Below are 17,958 nucleotides of genomic sequence, written 5' to 3'. Positions count from 1 at the left end.
GTTGGATCTGGTATCAAAAGCGTCAGTCATTTCACTTTGGAGGCATTGGCAGAGCTGAAGTCGGCGAATGATGTGTTCTTCTGTGTAGCAGATCCGGTCACTGAGAGGTTCATAAAGAGGTTGCGTCCCGACGCACTTGATCTGTATGTGCTGTATGACGACAACAAAAGAAGAATCGTTACATACGTGCAAATGGCGGAGATGGGACTCCATCAGGCTAGAAAAGGTCGCCACGTCTGTATGGTATTTTATGGACATTGTGGTGTGTTTGTCCTTCCCTCACACAGAGCTCTTCATATCGCTCAAAAGGAAGGGATTCCGACGAAGATGTTAGCTGCGGTGTCAACGGAAACTTGTCTGTTTGCTGACCTGGGTATTGATCCGTCAATTCCAGGACTTCAGACACTAGAGGCAACAGACTTTCTCATACGTAATCGGCCAATCAATACCGACTTCCACGTAGTTATCTGGCAAGTAGGGTGCGTGGGGGACATGGGGTTCCGTCGGAAGGGATATCATAATGACCATCTTAACATTCTAATAGAAAAACTCCAAGACATATATGGAAAGGATTATGAAATTTTTCACTATGTTCCAGCTCATTACCCCGTCACCACAACAAAGATTCGGCGTATTGGACTGTGTTACCTCCTCAATCCAGAAGTAATGAAGCAAGTGACTGGGATATCGACATTTTATATTCCACCAAAGACCTCTAGTCAGCTAGATATAGACATGGCGCTAAGGCTAGGCATCATAAGAGAAGATTCGCCGGCCAAATCACTCAGACCAGGGCATCGCGTCATTGATGCATATACAGAAAGGGAAAACAATTACATCAAGAGTCTGGCTGACTGGGAAATACCAACAGAGTATTCATGTGCAGAGGAGACGGAGCTTTCAAACATTCTGACGGACCTCAGTCTTAATCCAGTTTTCTTGAGGCACTGTAAGGAAAAGGGTTACCCCAGGCTGTCCGACAAAGCCGAAGACGACGCCCTCAATTCTGGACATCACGCTCGGATCCGCGGTGTCCTCAAGCCTAACAGAACAGTAAAGCTGGCACAGGCGGAACTATCACACCATTTTTTATCGACAGGGTAAGCATACGGTGTTTTGGAAACCGTATGAGGATACTATTTAATGAACACAATATTTTTTTCAAATGTCCATGTAGGGGAAAGCAGATTACATCATTATATGGAATAGATATAAAACGCATAGGTATCCGGTTTGTATAGACAGCAAATGGGTAGCCTCTGTCGAGTCTCCAAGCAAGGTTTCAATTTATATCACATAATGATTTACTGTTTAAAATTTCTCAAAGTAAATATGTTTGCAATTTCTCAAAATTATGTTCAAATGATTTCTGTTAAATCAGAACACAATTCTTTGTGTGTAATTTCAGGTATTGCAAAGCGATGAAACGGGCTATGCCAAGAAGGTCTTATATTCCGAAACATATCAACCCTATTTTCGTCTTCAATGACAATGACAGTGATTATGAGGACGAGGGCGAGAAAGGGAGCAATGGAACAGTCTTAATCGAAACTGGAATGGTAGAGATGCCAACATCTCCAGACAGTGATCACGAGTTTATAGTTGCAGAAGGCAACTGTGATTGTTAAAGGTGTGCAAACATATTTTACGAAACAGTTTTCAACAAAAAAAAATGCAATATCATACCATCGTGTACAAATGCATGAATTGAAATTACCCTCTCCGAAGTACAATATTGCTGTTTCTGCATTCGAACTAATTTTGAAGCAAAATACGAATATGTAGGCTTGAACTCTGGAATGTTTTAACCAATGAAGTTGATTTAATGACCAGAGTGAACATACTGAAAACACAAAAACAAAACAACCCTGATGGATACAGTAAAAAAAGGAACCGTGTCGCGTAGTCTGGTATCAAACGTTTCACAAATATTTCATTTTAACATTTAACAAGTTTCATATTTCTAAATGCATTGGAGTCATGGTGATCGTTATTCCGACGGTGGCGTTAAACGTTATGCTAGGTAACCAGATACTCTACATTTACCTCATAACAGGAGTTTTTCCTCCAAACATTCTTTCGTTTTCTAAATGATGCGACTAGGTCGGATGTCAGGCTACCAGCGATATCGCACTTCCAATAAGCCCTTTAGTGGTACCTACATATGTTGACTAGCACACTCAAGTGACCTTGGGTATTTATTTACTAGGCTTACATATCAACCTTTCTCAGGTTTGTTTAAAGGTAGTTTAAGGCTGTTACCGATAGACTTTTGGATAATTTTTGCCTTGTTTCTGATTTGTTGTTCGGATGCAGGTTTCTTTTTAAATACTCGTATATATATACCTGAGTATTTAAATCAATAGCTAAACCATATAAAACAAACATGACCTCAAATTCAATACGTTGCATTAAATGTGTTTATTTGTTTAAAACATAATTTACAACACGGTGTATCATCACATGATATCACGATGTGCACACACATAATATATATATACAATAACAGGCAAGACATTGATAAGATGCCATGATAATGATCTGTGCATAATAGTGTATGTTAGTTTATATACATTCAAAGGTAAAATACTAAGATTAAGATCATCATGTTTGGCACATGTGGTTAGAAAATAAAAGTCAGTTCATCATATCTAACAAGAACAAAACGGAAATGATATTTGTAAAGACCCTATCTTTTGCAGTAGATTTTACAAATCCGTGGAAATTGACTGTTCCATTTCGAGCAAAGCATTTGCGGAGCAGAGTAACATTATTTTACTCTCCGTCAAGGGTCGATACGGATCCCAATGTTTCACAAGACTTTCAGTTTGTTTCACATTTAAGTATCCTTATTAAACGAAACATTTAAAACAACAACTTGCAAACTTTACATGACGCCTCATCGTAGTGTAGAACTATTTCATGTACATGTGTTATTACTGTGTAGTATTGCTGCAGTCGTTCCGGTTAAGATAAGACATGAATTTCAATAGTTATTTACTTGTGTTATAGGAATTGACATGACTACGAGGGACATGCATTGTCACCAAATATGTAACTCTCTCATGGGGAATATTTAAGTTTTACTTTACGTAATTCATATAAACTTGTAAGGGATGCTATGCAATTTATTAAAAGATCGATATATACAATTGAATGACTTTCGAACAGATACCATGGCGTGAGGTAGTGCACTTTGTAGAATATGTACGTACAACTGTCTTCTGTACCATCGTAAAAATGAAGAATATCTCTTTTACTCTTGATATTTATGCTCAAAACAATGAAGAGAATTAAGTTTTACAATTTTTGTTTATGATGTCTTTTAAACAAACTTCATAAAGTTTATAAGTTGTTTTTTTGCATTGACAAGTTTTTGTTTTCTATAGTAATTATTCTGTTACAAGACAAACGATAACCGAAAACCATTTTTTTTTAGTCATGGAATGATTGGTCCCGGATAACAAATATGACCCAAACAATTTTATATGGGAAACACAAATCACGTTTAACAGTTTTTAAATTTATTTTTTATCTAAACAATATTTTGAATTAATAGGTTTATTTTGAGAATGGCTATACAAACGAAAAATAATCATAAAATTATGAACATCAATAAATAAAATACAATGACGATGAATTTGTGGTTACCAGCCCCATTTTTGCATAAATCATGAAATGGTTTTGATAACCATGGAGTGGCCTCACTCTTACCGCCTTAACAGTTACAAGAATTTGAACACATACATGTTAACACAAGCATATTTCCAGGTTAAAATACAAAAATATTCTGTGCTTCTTGATCTTGTGATATATGGTCTACCGACGACTTTTCTCCTCTGTTTTTTTTACTCTCCTTTTCAAGACAGTGTCAATCTTTTACGATAGAGTAGGCAAAATTCAACCAAATTGGAGTCATGAAGAACATGTATTTCAATCCTTCAAAGGCGAACTTTTTGTTTTACTTTCAGAACGGTTTCTTTAGTAAGACAATTTAGACCAAACAGTCTCAAAAACTTCCGCTCTTTTAATGGAGTCTATCAGATCATTACAGACTTAAAAGATTACATGTTTATGTCCAGTTAAGAATACAGCAAATTCCAGATTTTCGATTTACAAATAATGTACTGGCATTGCACATTAATTATCCGAAATCTAACAAAAACAGAACCCGTGTGAAAATGATCTTTCTGTTACAAAACTCAAAAGGTCAAAACAAAAACATTTATGAAACATCTGTGTCCATGGCGCAAACAAATTTCACAGACACATAGACTATCCATCAAATTGCATAAGAAAACAATTTATTGCTACATACCTAATACCAACGAAAATTTTTCCAAAACCGTAAGGTATTGATGCTGCGGACATGAATCACACCACATATTGAATATTTAATGAAGATTTATATGAACACAAGTACTTTATAGTTGCTTTTATTAACAAATTTTTAATTTCGTTTATTGGGCAATTTATTAAAAATTCATGAAATTTTAGATCGTGTCTAGAACACCCAGGTTTCACACCTGGTATGCACTAGTATGTGTGCACCCCGGCATAGTAACCAATATCAATCTTGCATGTGGAACTATTTTCAAGGTGTTCTGAAATAGACTGGAACCAAAACTCGCAAAAGTATACACCCCCGATATTTAACAACCATACAGTAGATCTTCCTCTTTTTACATAAATATTTTCTCAACATTCACACATCATTTTCAGATAACTGAAATATCAAGATATCTTAATCCATTCTTTGAATAATTTTACCATTAACTGGGGTAAAGGTTACAAATAACTTGGCTTTAAATAAACTTTTTTTTAGATATCCACCATATAAAAGACTATGACAACAATTTTGTATTGCATCTAGTGACATCATCTTTTATCATAAAAATCAAAATGATACAACTTAAGTTATGTTACCAAATTAATGTTATTATCACAGTAATCAAACATGTGGTCGTCCGATTGAACGAAGAACTTTTGTCTATGGCAGCCATATTACAATAAAATATATATTACATTTGTCAAATACAGAGCAGTCATTTATAAAAACAGACTAAAAATTGTTAACATTTTCACTTAATTAAGGTAACTCAAATTTAAAGACTTTGAACAATTTGACACTCGTTCACCTTTCTTTTGAAGCCTATGCAATAGTTATAGACAAAATCTTATATTAAGAACACAATATTTAGATATAAACAGCATGATGGAATGTAATTAGTATATATGTATAAGGCAAAAAAAAGAGAATAAAATATAAATAAAAAATAAGCATTGCACATCTAGGTTTAAGGTTAAAGACTAGCACATATAGAGCAAGTCCAAAACAATATGTCTATGATTCCTACAGCAATTTTTCAATTTCAAAATAAACAATCGCTTAAATACAGATTGAACTGGATGTTTTATAGCATGACTATTAAAACAACTTCCATAAGTCCATTACATTTATATTTTAAAATATAATACATGTACAGCTGTCCATAATTTTTTGATCATTATGGTATTTTGAGTGTGCATTATCAATACCAGGGTAAGACAATGTTGATGGAACAGCACTCCAACAATCTTAGTCACTTGAGGTTTTGATTCACTGCTATCCACAGCCAACATGTGTTACATTGACAAATCTAAAAATGGCTGCAAAACCAAACCATATGACATCACAGGTGTTTATGGTGCTATGAATGCAACTTCAATATGCTTGGTTTTTTCTAGTAGGCCAGCAATGTAAACATAAATATTAAACATTGTTTTCACATTAATATCTAATACTGATATCTAAAACAGTACACAGATACCTATAACAGTACACATTCAGAACTGAATATATTTCTAAGTGAATAAATTAAAATTCAGTCAACTGATATCAGAATAGGCAAGTTTTAAGCATTAAAACCTTGGATTTCACTTATATTAATGGCAAGTAGCTAAAGCATTGTATTAAAGCGATTTTTTTGATTCAAAATTATCAATATTTAAAGTTAGTTTGTTGCTGCATTCATTGGTGCAACAGTCAGCTTTATAGCTTCACCACACGTACAGTCACATGACAAAAGTCAATACCGTCAACACAGGCATGGGGACCCTGTCATTCCCTGTCAGCACATTACAATTGTATGTTTAACTATGTGCCATAATTCTGACCCACTGAGATTAGCATGATCCCACCATATATCAACCTTGTTTGTCCCAAATCCCCAAAATCACAGGTTCAGTTAAGCTGGTCCCTCTTTCTCCTGCTCGAATACATTAGCAGGGAGATGCACAAATGGAGGACCTCCTTGCCCTGGGTTCAACTGATGGAAAGGACTGTAGGATAATCCTCCCGCTATTATATAAACAGGGAGGAAAGATACCACTGTTCCTCAAACTCCATGGAATATTGTGGCTGTAGTTTATAGAATCTCTTCACCTACTCAGAGGATATAACATAGAAATATCAACCTGAGGAGTGATATTCTTTATCATAACTGTCACATCCAGGCTTGATTCAAGTCAAGAGTTAGACATTCAATAATCTCACAGAGTTAAGTATCTTCAATAAGACTGAACTTTGATATCGCATGGTTGAGATTTCTCCGGCATACACTCAACATGGGGGGGATGATTTTGTTTACGGTATCACAATCTATCAAAAAATATTGCTTATTGGGATTTGCAATCTGTATTTTTATCCTGACTTGATATATTAACCTCTCCTGTCGAAAGCTGATTGTGACGTAATTTTTGCTTTCCTGACAACACGGTATTGTTTCTCTCCACATGCCATCTGTCATACCCAAGGGGGTGATAGAGATATCATATCCCAAGGGTGTAAGAAAAACAGGAGATAATTCATTTAAAGGTGAGAGAAAGAGGCTGTCATGCATCAGCAGAGGTGAAATGTCTCTGCATCCAGACTACACTAATTTGAAGGTGGATATTTCCCAAACCCATCAACATTTAACCCTTACATCCCTATGTAACTTAAGTAGACTCTACCATGCATTGATCTGGATGTGTCCATTCTAGTCTGTAGTGGTGAAAGGGTTAAAATCAACAAGGAGATGAAGTGCCTCCTCTAGCAGCTAGGCCCCACTGACTGACATGGCTGTATGTCGAGTTGGTCCGGTCAGCATTGCCTCTATGGACCACACCCTCATCCAGGTGGGCGTTGGCGCGCTGTCTTACCCTCATCCTCCCGAGACTCTCAATGGTCTCGTCTCGTTCGGCTTGGTCCTCTTCTATCCATCCCTTCAGACACATCAAGTCAATTACATTACACATTCAGCTAATTATAAACACTACATATTTTTTTATGAAAAGTTCTTTTTACACAACCAATAAGATTTCCTATGTGACGTTTCGATGACTAGTACGATATGTACACTGTCACCTTCATCAGACAAATGACCAGTGATGCGTATGCACACAAAGGCGTATAATGTGTATGAGTTGTCCACAAAATCGATGTCAATACGGCTACGCTATAAGCGTATGTACAATAGTTATAGATATATAATATGTTCGTACCGAAATGACACGATTCAGCTACACTAAACAAAGTGTAGCTGAATCCATACTTATTAAATTACCAACATGAAGAAAATGTTTAGAAACGACATGTATTTATTTAAAAGGAATCGCATGACACATGATAACAGAACATTGAGTTAAATTGTACAGCCGACATATATTGTATTTTTTATATTATAACTCATTTGTATCTCTCAAGATAAATAATTCAAATTTATATTTTGTGAGGAGGGTTACGACAAATTCATCTTTTAAGCCTATTCTTTTCACTCACATTTAAATATGGTCATATAGGTATTGATGTCTCATTTTGCAAAATGAAATCCTCGTGAAAAATGACAGTGAAAATAAATATTTCATGTAATTGAATGAGATAAAGCATTATAACAAAGTCATTGATTTAAACAAACTTTACAAATCTATAGTCAAATCTATAATAATTCACCTTCAACATCTTGTTACTTTCTATCCAAATCAAGAGTAATCGAGTAAACTGGTATTGGACAAAAGAGGTAACAGAAATAGTTTATGACATTTTGATTTTCGGACTGAATTACCTTGACTTCGTCGCTGTACATCCGTAGACTGAAGTCATCTTTACTCCGGACTCTCTCTCCACGATACGGGAAAGGAGTCTGTCAACATACAAAGTTTTAACAATAAAATAGCCTTTGTCTTGAAATATTTAGATTCTGTTCTAAGTTCCCACATCATAATATGTGAAATGATATGTTGTACCATGACATTAAAGATCACTGGTAAATCATGGGGAATGGCTGATCCATTTATTGAAATGCTACCCCAAATTTATCCAATAAATACAAATATAATAAGTATTTGACTCGTTTTACCCTTACAATCTATGAAAAATGTGAATATTAAGGTATTAAACTGCAGATAAACCTATTCATATTGACTACAAGGAGGACAGGATCAGTTGGTGTTCACTATCTGATGTGAAAGTGTGGCAGTTAACCTAACTTTATCCTAAGTGTTAATGAACAAGGGGAGGGGTTGGGAGCTAGGTGCACATGTATAACAAAACATTTCCTTCTGCATTATCTGTCACTGAGAAGACCAAAATTTATGAAAATATATTTTTATCCTCTCCATTTCTGTATGATTCCGTCAATGGTGTTTCTCCATGATACCTGTTACCTTATAACATATGTTGAACTAAATATTAACAAAATTGTCTACAGGGACCGATTGAATTGAAGATAACCAAACATCTATTTTCCTGTCTAAACAAACTTCCATATTTCGTTTTCATCACATTTCTGCAAAATATGGATCCAGTGAAATTATTTGTCATATCCATTAATTTATACTGGAGCACTCTTCATACAAGCCATTCGGGTTGATATGTCTCGCCTGCGCTCGCTTTGACCATCAATGCACATATCAGAGAAACCTAGGTTAAACGCAAAAACTTTATGTTGATGGAGATGCTGACAAAGTCAATGGACCATGAAAGGCAGGCCACATCCAGCACTTGATGCATGGGTCGAGATGTACTACATAAGATGCATCTATGGTCCAAGTTTGGTTGGTCTAGCACTTATACTTTCAGTGAAACTAAGTTAAGCGCAAAAAGTTAATGTTGACGCCGCTGTCGCAGCAAAAGCAACACCTTAGTCTCGCTTCCGCTACTTCATCGTGGCGAGACAAAAACCATTGGCAAGATTGATCTTAATTCATCAAAGTATAATAAAATCTATCAGTCGTGGGTTAATATTCTGTAACAAAATCCCAACCGAGGCGTAGGCCGAGGTTGGGATGTTACAGAATCTTAGCCCTTGACTGAGATAACCCGATCTTGCTTGGTTACAGGTAATTTTTTTCTCGCACCTTTTAGGTCGAAAACAACTATTCAATTTTGCTAAAAACTACAAGTATCCCGCCTTGGGCCTCAAATCATAATGACCTCTTCACTACTTAAGCTACATTGGAACGCTCTGCGTAAAAAACATAGTCTGTCCTCACATATATTATAACGTATTTCACATTGTAGATTATATTTTATCTACAACGTCATATATCTAACAACATCAAAACCATACATATAATGACAAAATAGAACATTTATAATGCAAATTGTCGATTTCAAGCAGTTAACGCGCGGATAAATAAATCGCAGTGTAAAAAATCTGCGAAAATGTCACGTAAAGGTAAAAGACAGATCGGACGAGATAGACAAATCTAGCATGGGGTATGACGTGGGATATCTCTGTCTGAGGTGCGAGAATAGAAGTATACTGACCCGTATGTCTTCATACTGGCTCTGGAGGTTGATGTGATGACCGGTGAAGATGAGGCGGCGGTCACTACACATGATATCTTCTTCTTCTGTAAGAGAAACCTCCTCTACATGCTTCAAGTGAGCTGTAATGATAAAGATTTCAGGTTTTACTGTATTATACAGACTGCGATGTACATAGTTAAAGGATTATTATGTTACAATAGTTTTAAACATTTACAAGCTGGCAACAATATAGACCTATAAGTAAACTGATGTCTACGCTTCATAAGGATTGAGACATTTATGACTTTTTTACCAAAAAGAGATTATGCAGGACTGATAAATGGTGTAACAAAGACCTCAGGGTAGTATTTTGCAACTCAATGTAGGGTGTAAACAATTTGTCAAATATATAATATCGTTATACTTCTTGTGTATATGAACGAATCATTTTGTTGGCCTGTATCGAGATACACTAACAATATTGATATTATTAATCAATTTCTCATTAAACTCTAAAACAGAGTAAATATTTTTTGTGAAACCTTCAGTAAAGATGTGGTCCACTGTTCAGTTGTAACCAATTGCAAAAACGCATACAAAACTAAATTTTGACAGAACTTATTAACACTGAAACAAAATGCTGTAAAGCGCTAATCTCAGACAGTAAGAAGTTGACTGTTTAAGCAGAAATGTGTATCGTGATATGAATTGTATCTGAAGCGTTGTACTGTGAAATGATGCGTATCGTGAGGTATATGTATTGTGTCAGCCCTACAACTCACCGTCAATGTCTTCCAGTTTGAGTTTCCTTCTGTACTGGATCCGGAACAGGAAGAGTTCCAAGATGAAGGCCAACACGATGTTCATCACTACCTGTTGACAAAATAAATTTATTTGCTTGAAAATATTATGATTCCCGAGACACTGCATGGACCACATTCCTTAAAGATACAATGAAACCTGTCACGTGACAATCTGTGAGACGCAACACACTGGTCTGGTTAAACCTAGCTCTGATTAACCCAGGAAATACATCCTGTTGAAGTAATTCACATTACCAGGACTGCTCTTGTTCTGAACAATTAACTCCATAAAGCTTACAATGCGCTTGTAGTTGATTTTATATGGCTAAGGTATACTGTCATGTTGCCAAACTTTAACACCAGTGAAATATTTAGTTATTTAAAACTCTAACCAAATACATTATTGGAACACAAACATGATCGAAACATAGACCCGATACATTTACAAATCTATAGTTTTATACCGTACCTTTACAAGCCTACACTTTTAAGTTATATACAAGTTGAACTGCTAAGTGATGAAGATGTCGTTTTTTTGGGATGAACCCTACACAAATGTCCCTTACTTGCCTACCATCACCCAAAGCAAAGGGAGGTAACTCAGTAGTTCCTGTTAATACTTTTCAGTCATCACTACATAGTGAAGGGGGTAGTGAAGGGAGTAACTCAGTAGTGTCCAATATATTAACTACACAGCATCACTACACAGTTAAGGGAGGTAACTCATCAGTGCTCGCTTGCTACTTTATAATTACCATTATCACTTTAACAAGGGGAGTTAACTCAGTAGTGTTCCCTTGGTAGCTCTTGTTATCAGTACATAGTACACAGTACATAATGTAACACAATAGTGTCCCTTTGGTACTAACCTTTATAACTACATAGTAAAGGGAGATAACTCAGTGTTCCCTTGGTAACTCCCATTAAAACTACATGGTAATGTAAGGTACAAATGTAACACAAACAACTTTATAACTACACAGTAAAGGGAAATAACTCAGTAGTGCTGCCTTGGTAACTACCATTAAAACTACATGGTAAAGTAAGGTACAAATTTAACACAAACAACCTTTATAACTACACAGTAAAGGGAGATATCTCAAAAGTGTTCCCTTGGTAACTATCACTATCAATACATAGTAAAATGAGGTACAAATCAAACCCAATAGTGTCCCTTTGGTACTAACTTGTATAACTACATAAAGGGAGATAACTCAGCGTTCCCTTGGTAACTACCATTAAAACTACATGGGAAAGTAAGGTACAAATGTAACACAAACAACCTTTATAACTACACAGTAAAGGGAGATAACTCAGTAGTGCTGCCTTGGTAACTACCATTTAAAACTACATGGTAAAGTAAGGTTCAAATGTAACACCAACAACATTTATAACTACACAGTAAAGGGAGATATCTCAAAAGTGTTCCCTTGGTAACTATCAATATCAATACATAGTAAAATGAAGTACAAATCAAACCCAAAAGTGTCCACTTGGTAACAACCTTTATAACTACACAGTAAAGGGAGATAACTCAGCGTTCCCTTGGTAACTGATTATCACCACATAGTAAAATGAGGTACAAATCAAACTCAATAGTGTCCAATTGGTATACGTACCAACCATTATAACTACACAGTAAAGGGAGATAACTCAGCGTTCCCTTGGTAACCATTATCGTCACTATACAGAGTAAAGTGAGGTACACATGTAACACTTTAGTGTCCACTTGGTACCAACCATTATAACTACAAAGTAAAGGGAGATAACTCAGATCTAGAGTTACCTTGGTAGCCATTATCGTCACTATACAGAGTAAAGTGAGGTACACATGTAACACTATAGTGTCCACTTGGTACCAACCATTATAACTAGCACACTAAAGGGAGATAACTCTGTAGTGTACCTTTGGAACTTACCATCATTACAATGTAAAACAGCATAAAAAAGGTCCTTGATATGTCTCCCACATGGTGGGCATACCCCTCCTGTAACAATCGATGATTTTGAATTTTCATTCTTTAATTTGTCACAACCCAGACTTCATGTCTCATGGGCAGTTTGAATTTTGTAGTTTTGTGCCTATATATTTATGTTAATCTAGCTGTCAAAACATTTTCTATCCAAAAATACATACATGTTGAAATATATTGTTTGGGCAAAATTGCTGTTGAAACATTGAAAATAGTATCCTAATCAGTAAGATAATCAAGACAATTATCATTGAAAAGTCTATGACTTCACACATAACATACCTGGTAGTCTTTGATAATACAATGATTCACGCTATAATACAACAATGTATTATAAGTAACACGATATGACATATGGTGAATTAAAACCATTCTATTTCCTATCTCCCTCCTCCTCCTCCTCTAAGTTCTAAAGCATTTTAAATCAAATATTAAGCAAAAGATATTGATGCTGTAAATTTAAAAGCTTCAGCTACACTTTATAAGTGGTACTGGGTAGTACAATGTTATGCATACTATATTCATCATATATTAAACCAAATTCCAACCAAATATTGATCATTTGAAAGGAAATAACTCTGATATTGTATAGTTATTTGAAGGATAGAATTACTTACCATGATAATAAACCAGTTATTTACAACTGTTAATTCAAATAAAGTGACTGAAATAAAAGAGGAAAAAATTGTCAATAATAAACAAAAAAGCTGTGAAATAACTGTATCAAATATCAATAGTGATATTTTTTCTTCAAAATTAGTAATTAACACTTTACCTGTAGAAAACAAAAATAGAGATATTTATACCAATTCAACTTATTAACAGACAAGAATAACAAAGCTGTTCTTACCCCCAGAAACTAGAATATTCTCAAAGTTGTTTAGATAATAGTACCCCTCAAAAAACGAGTCGTTGCTGTACTTGTAGAAATCTTCAACACTGGTGTTCCTGAAACAAACACAACAGTATACAGGAAAACAATTCTCAATGAACCTTTTAATGTTACAGTTAGCATGTACAGTCCTGGGTTGAAGTGTTGCATATATATTGGTGATGAGTTGAATTGTTACAAACACATTTGTGAAGAGCCATCCTCGATACTCCTGCGGTTACACTCACTTACTCTGTGCACCCTTGGAATACATCATTGCAAAATTGAAGGCACACAACTAGCTTTTTGATTGGTCTCAGGTAAACAAAACTTGACAAATCACTAGGCTGACACCTGTCCTTTAAAGATTACAGAGGATCGAACCCAACTTAAAGGCCAGACAATTTACGGTTATGTGATCGGGATATTCTTTTGATGTACATCAAAGGATCAAAGTTAGTCTTCTCATCTCATCCACAAGGTGGCGTACACTGAACCTTAAATTTTGCTATGACATATTCCAGGGGTGCAGAGAATCTAAGTGAGTGTAACCCCTGGGGTATCGAGGATAGTGAAGAGCTAATTATGGTACATACTTGCAACAGTTTCTTAGATCCACATTAAGGAAGACTTCCATTCCTATGATGCTGAAGAAGTAGTACAACAAAACTATCACACCTGCCAAACTAAAACAAAGTCAGTTCGTATCAACAACATGTCTGTGAAAATAAATTTTATACAATGTTTACATGATTAAACCATTATATCAATACTACTGAGACAGATTGTCTGAAAAAAGAGCTCTCTCTAAATTTGTTTTTTTACCAATTTTTTTTTCACTGCCAAAAGTAGCTTTTAAAATGTCTCAAGGTCTTCACAATACATAAATATGCAGTAGACATACATTGTAAAGGCAACAAGTCCCTTCATTATACACTGCCAGACGGTAGCAGGGCTAGACAATAAGGGTATCAGCCTGATTCAGTCTTTGCGTATTGCAGAGTTATCTTCTCTTGTGAGCATGTATTGATTGTTACGTCATTGGTTTGTATGAGAAAATTACATTTTTTTCTCAAAAATTGATGACGTTACTCTCACAAACAAATGACGTAACAATCAATACCTGCTCACAAGAGAAGATAACTCTGCAATACGGAAAGACGGAATAGTCTGAGACTAGTGAAATGCAGCTGGGCTAGTGGTTCTAAATTTACTAGTCAAAATTTGATATCATTTATCATGTTGAATCATACTTGGTTGGTGGAAATTGTATCTGGACTAGTAAAATGGGAAACTATTAGCCTGACTGACTAGTGCTTTTAACACTAAAAGACTGTTCTGTAATATAGTACAGCTCTATCTTAAACCTACGTGTAGTGGAGGAAAACAAAATCTATGCTGTTAACCAGGATGGTCAGACTTACCTTAATAATCTGTTCAGTAACACAAAGAATGTTCCTAGCACATCTCTGTATCTTTTCTTGATCTTAAAAAGCCTGAAAACAAATCATCAATAAATATAAATAAGGAAATGTCAACCAATGTTTAACTTTTCGGAAATAATTCACAAAGAAGTGGTGTTGTTGAGAAACCTACCTTAGTAGGCGGAATGGACGCAAGACTGTGAAAAAGTAAAAAGTTCCGGAGAAGAATTCGTCCATCACACCGATCACACAGGTAAACGTTACAACAAAGTCAAACCTGTAATATAAGGGATATAACTTACGTGAAACAGGACTTAATGACATCGTATAATTATATCATCGCATTTGGAGATATCAATAAAAAATTGATCATTTTTATTTCAAAACAACAAATTTCAGCAAACAACTTTGAATTCACCATATGTTATTTTTATCCTTTAGATCCAAAAAACGGGAAATTGTCATATGAACAGACCTATTAATTTTACAGTTCAGAAGTTTTTTTTCTATATTTCGCATTTATTGTGTTAAGGAGCTTTATTTGAAATGTAGACAGTGCAACAAGTAGAATATCTATATAATTAAGTTAGAGGCAGAGTCAATAAGTTACATATATATATATACAACTCAATATACAAAGCAAACTGAAATCGAAAAAAATATTGCACTGATCTTGTGATGAATACTATCTAATTAGATCAAGACTTTATTTTATGCCAAACTATAACTACACGCATATGTAATAAACGTGTACATACACATCCCAACCGGTGGTGAAGTACTCTTTTGGACCTTTACCTAGGATCTTCAACATTGCTTCAATGGCATATACTGAAAATTATACAAAATAACATGTGACTTACTGATCATAAAACAAACGTGCCCAATTTCATTAAGGATTCCTGTCCCACGTACTGCATTGTGGGTTTTTCTATACACAGTAACCTCCCCTTAACTTCTGTTTGGATAAAACTTTAGCACAGTTGGACCAGGACACTTCAGTTGATCATGTTGCTCAACTAGTTAGAGCGATAGTATAACAATCTGAAGTCCAGGGTTCAATTCCAGGTCTAGCCCCATCGATTTTTTTTACACTCAAAACACTCCAATTTTATCTATATTATTTCTCATAATAGTCCGCCAACGTATCAATTTCTTTTCAGAAATGATTTATCAAAGCTATAGTATTGCCAGAAAAACACAGTTTCCAATACTTAGCTAGTTTTTGGCAGTTGAAGGGTAAAACAAATATAAAATTAGAAGCAAAAATGATAAGTACATTTTGTCTTAAACTATAGGCTATCTTTCAAAGTAAAAACATCAGAAAATTTATTATGAAATAAAGGGGGTTCCCATCAAATTCAGCCATTATCGATGTTGTCAGGACAATCTGAAACAAATCTAATTAAAATAGCTGATACTTACAGCAAACAAATATGAAAGATGCCCAAGATGCCTCAAACTCGTAATTACGAATATCTACTTTGTTGACTGAAATAAAATAAGAAATGGACATGGTGTCAACACTGCAATATTTTATTTTAAATTAAAAATGATGAATTACTTAAAATTTCAAAAAATAAACCTTTATGTTAACAAAATTCCAATCAGCTAAAAAAATCAGTAACAAATTTGAAGTGGTATCACTCATGCATATATTGAGCAAATCACTAGTCAACATTATTGCTTTCAAATACATCTATAAATCAGCCTGAGGCTACACATAAACATCTACAAAAAGTTCGAAAATAAAAAGGATGATAAAATAAATAAATCAGTAAGTAAAAGAAAGAAGTAAAAATATCTTGTAGAAAATGATCAGGCTCCTGGCCTTCTTCAGTCCTGTTGAGGAAAAATTGTCTTCATTCTGATGTCTATTTTTAATAATTGCATTCAACCCAAATGGACAAGATATAAGGTAAAGAACAATTTCTACAGTTAGATTGAAGAAGTGCAGGAGACTGAAAATTTTCTATAATGAACTAATATTCTGTGGAATGTGATAGAAATTAATTTTTGACATTGAATCTGTGTAATATTTCCTTACGAGATACGGCAGCCCATACATACCTGACCACTGGACGGTCTCGGTGAGAATCCATATAAAGTTGGCTCCTATCACCAAATCTATTGATAAAAAAAATACAAATGTATTTCGTCATTTACAAGAGTGAGATTATCATTTCTGAATATGAAACACATTTCAAATGATAATCCATAACTGACTTTCTGAACTTTTCAGAATATTTATTTTTCACAATTGCATAACCAGCAAAAATATTTCTAAATATAAAAAGTAAACCTTCAAAATTAGCAGCTTTCACCCTTCACAGGGCTCTTCTGGTTTTGAAAGACTAGCTCTCTTCAAAACCGGGAGAGCCCTGTGAAGGGTGAAAACTGCTTTTTTTGAAGTCGGTCGTTATATCTTATTTTTTTCTATACTTATCCACTTCACATGGACATCTAATCTTTTTCATTGTACATAAATATAGGGCCACCATGATATGTGTATGTTCCTACAGACGTTTTGTTACAAATGAATATCTTGTTCAGTTGTACTTACACACAAATCCTTCAAACCACTTCCAGTTGATAAACCAGTTTAATTCTGAGGAGAAAAAGATATGAATTTCAACAAAAATTGAGACACTTTTTATATATAATTACCATTCTTTTATTGTCTTTAAATCCTTACAACATTTATCAATTTTACTGCAGATTAACAAATTCAAAGTAATAGATAAAGATGACCATGACAATGTCATGCTGGGTTTACCTATGTAGAAGTCATTTACTTTCCCGTCTGAAAGTTTCCCAGGGGAAAAAATCAGCTAGCTAATAGTTTTTAGGGATTAAGTTTGCCAATAGTTTCCCCCCTGGTTACTGATACTGAGATGGGGAAGGAATCAGCTAGCCAATAGTTTTCCCCTTAGTTACTAATAGAGAGGGGGAAAGAATCAGCTAGCCAATAGTTTTCCCCTGGTAACTAATACAGAGAGGGGGGATAGAATCAGCTAGTTAATAGTTTCCCCCCTAGTTACTAATAAAGAGATGGAGGAAAGAAATAGCTAACCAATAGTTTCCCCCTAGTTACTAATACAGAGTGGGGGTGGGG

At 34.9% G+C, this 17,958-nt stretch overlaps 1 protein-coding gene across 1 annotated transcript in view; it reads right to left on the bottom strand.

Moving 5' to 3' along the window:
• Window positions 1–3,437: 3,437 nt before the first annotated feature.
• The window catches only part of LOC110461340 (two pore calcium channel protein 1-like), a 37,947-nt gene continuing 23,426 nt past the window's right edge, over window positions 3,438–17,958 (bottom strand). Inside the window, exons 13-26 of the mRNA XM_021514781.1 lie at window positions 17,407–17,451; window positions 16,914–16,970; window positions 16,269–16,334; window positions 15,602–15,674; window positions 15,016–15,120; window positions 14,844–14,915; window positions 14,016–14,105; window positions 13,399–13,496; window positions 13,166–13,212; window positions 12,495–12,563; window positions 10,555–10,645; window positions 9,791–9,912; window positions 8,085–8,162; window positions 3,438–7,245 (exon numbers count right to left, since the gene is read on the bottom strand). Coding sequence (XP_021370456.1) covers window positions 7,048–7,245; window positions 8,085–8,162; window positions 9,791–9,912; window positions 10,555–10,645; window positions 12,495–12,563; window positions 13,166–13,212; window positions 13,399–13,496; window positions 14,016–14,105; window positions 14,844–14,915; window positions 15,016–15,120; window positions 15,602–15,674; window positions 16,269–16,334; window positions 16,914–16,970; window positions 17,407–17,451 — 1,211 coding nt within the window. The 3' untranslated portion in view covers window positions 3,438–7,047. The remainder of the gene's footprint in view (window positions 7,246–8,084; window positions 8,163–9,790; window positions 9,913–10,554; window positions 10,646–12,494; window positions 12,564–13,165; window positions 13,213–13,398; window positions 13,497–14,015; window positions 14,106–14,843; window positions 14,916–15,015; window positions 15,121–15,601; window positions 15,675–16,268; window positions 16,335–16,913; window positions 16,971–17,406; window positions 17,452–17,958) is intronic.

The sequence above is a fragment of the Mizuhopecten yessoensis genome, unplaced genomic scaffold (genome assembly GCF_002113885.1).
Source record: "Mizuhopecten yessoensis strain PY_sf001 unplaced genomic scaffold, ASM211388v2 scaffold10603, whole genome shotgun sequence".
Lineage (NCBI taxonomy): Eukaryota > Metazoa > Mollusca > Bivalvia > Pectinida > Pectinidae > Mizuhopecten > Mizuhopecten yessoensis.
Note: the sequence above shows the minus strand (reverse complement) of the source record. Positions and strands in the feature narration are given on the sequence as shown.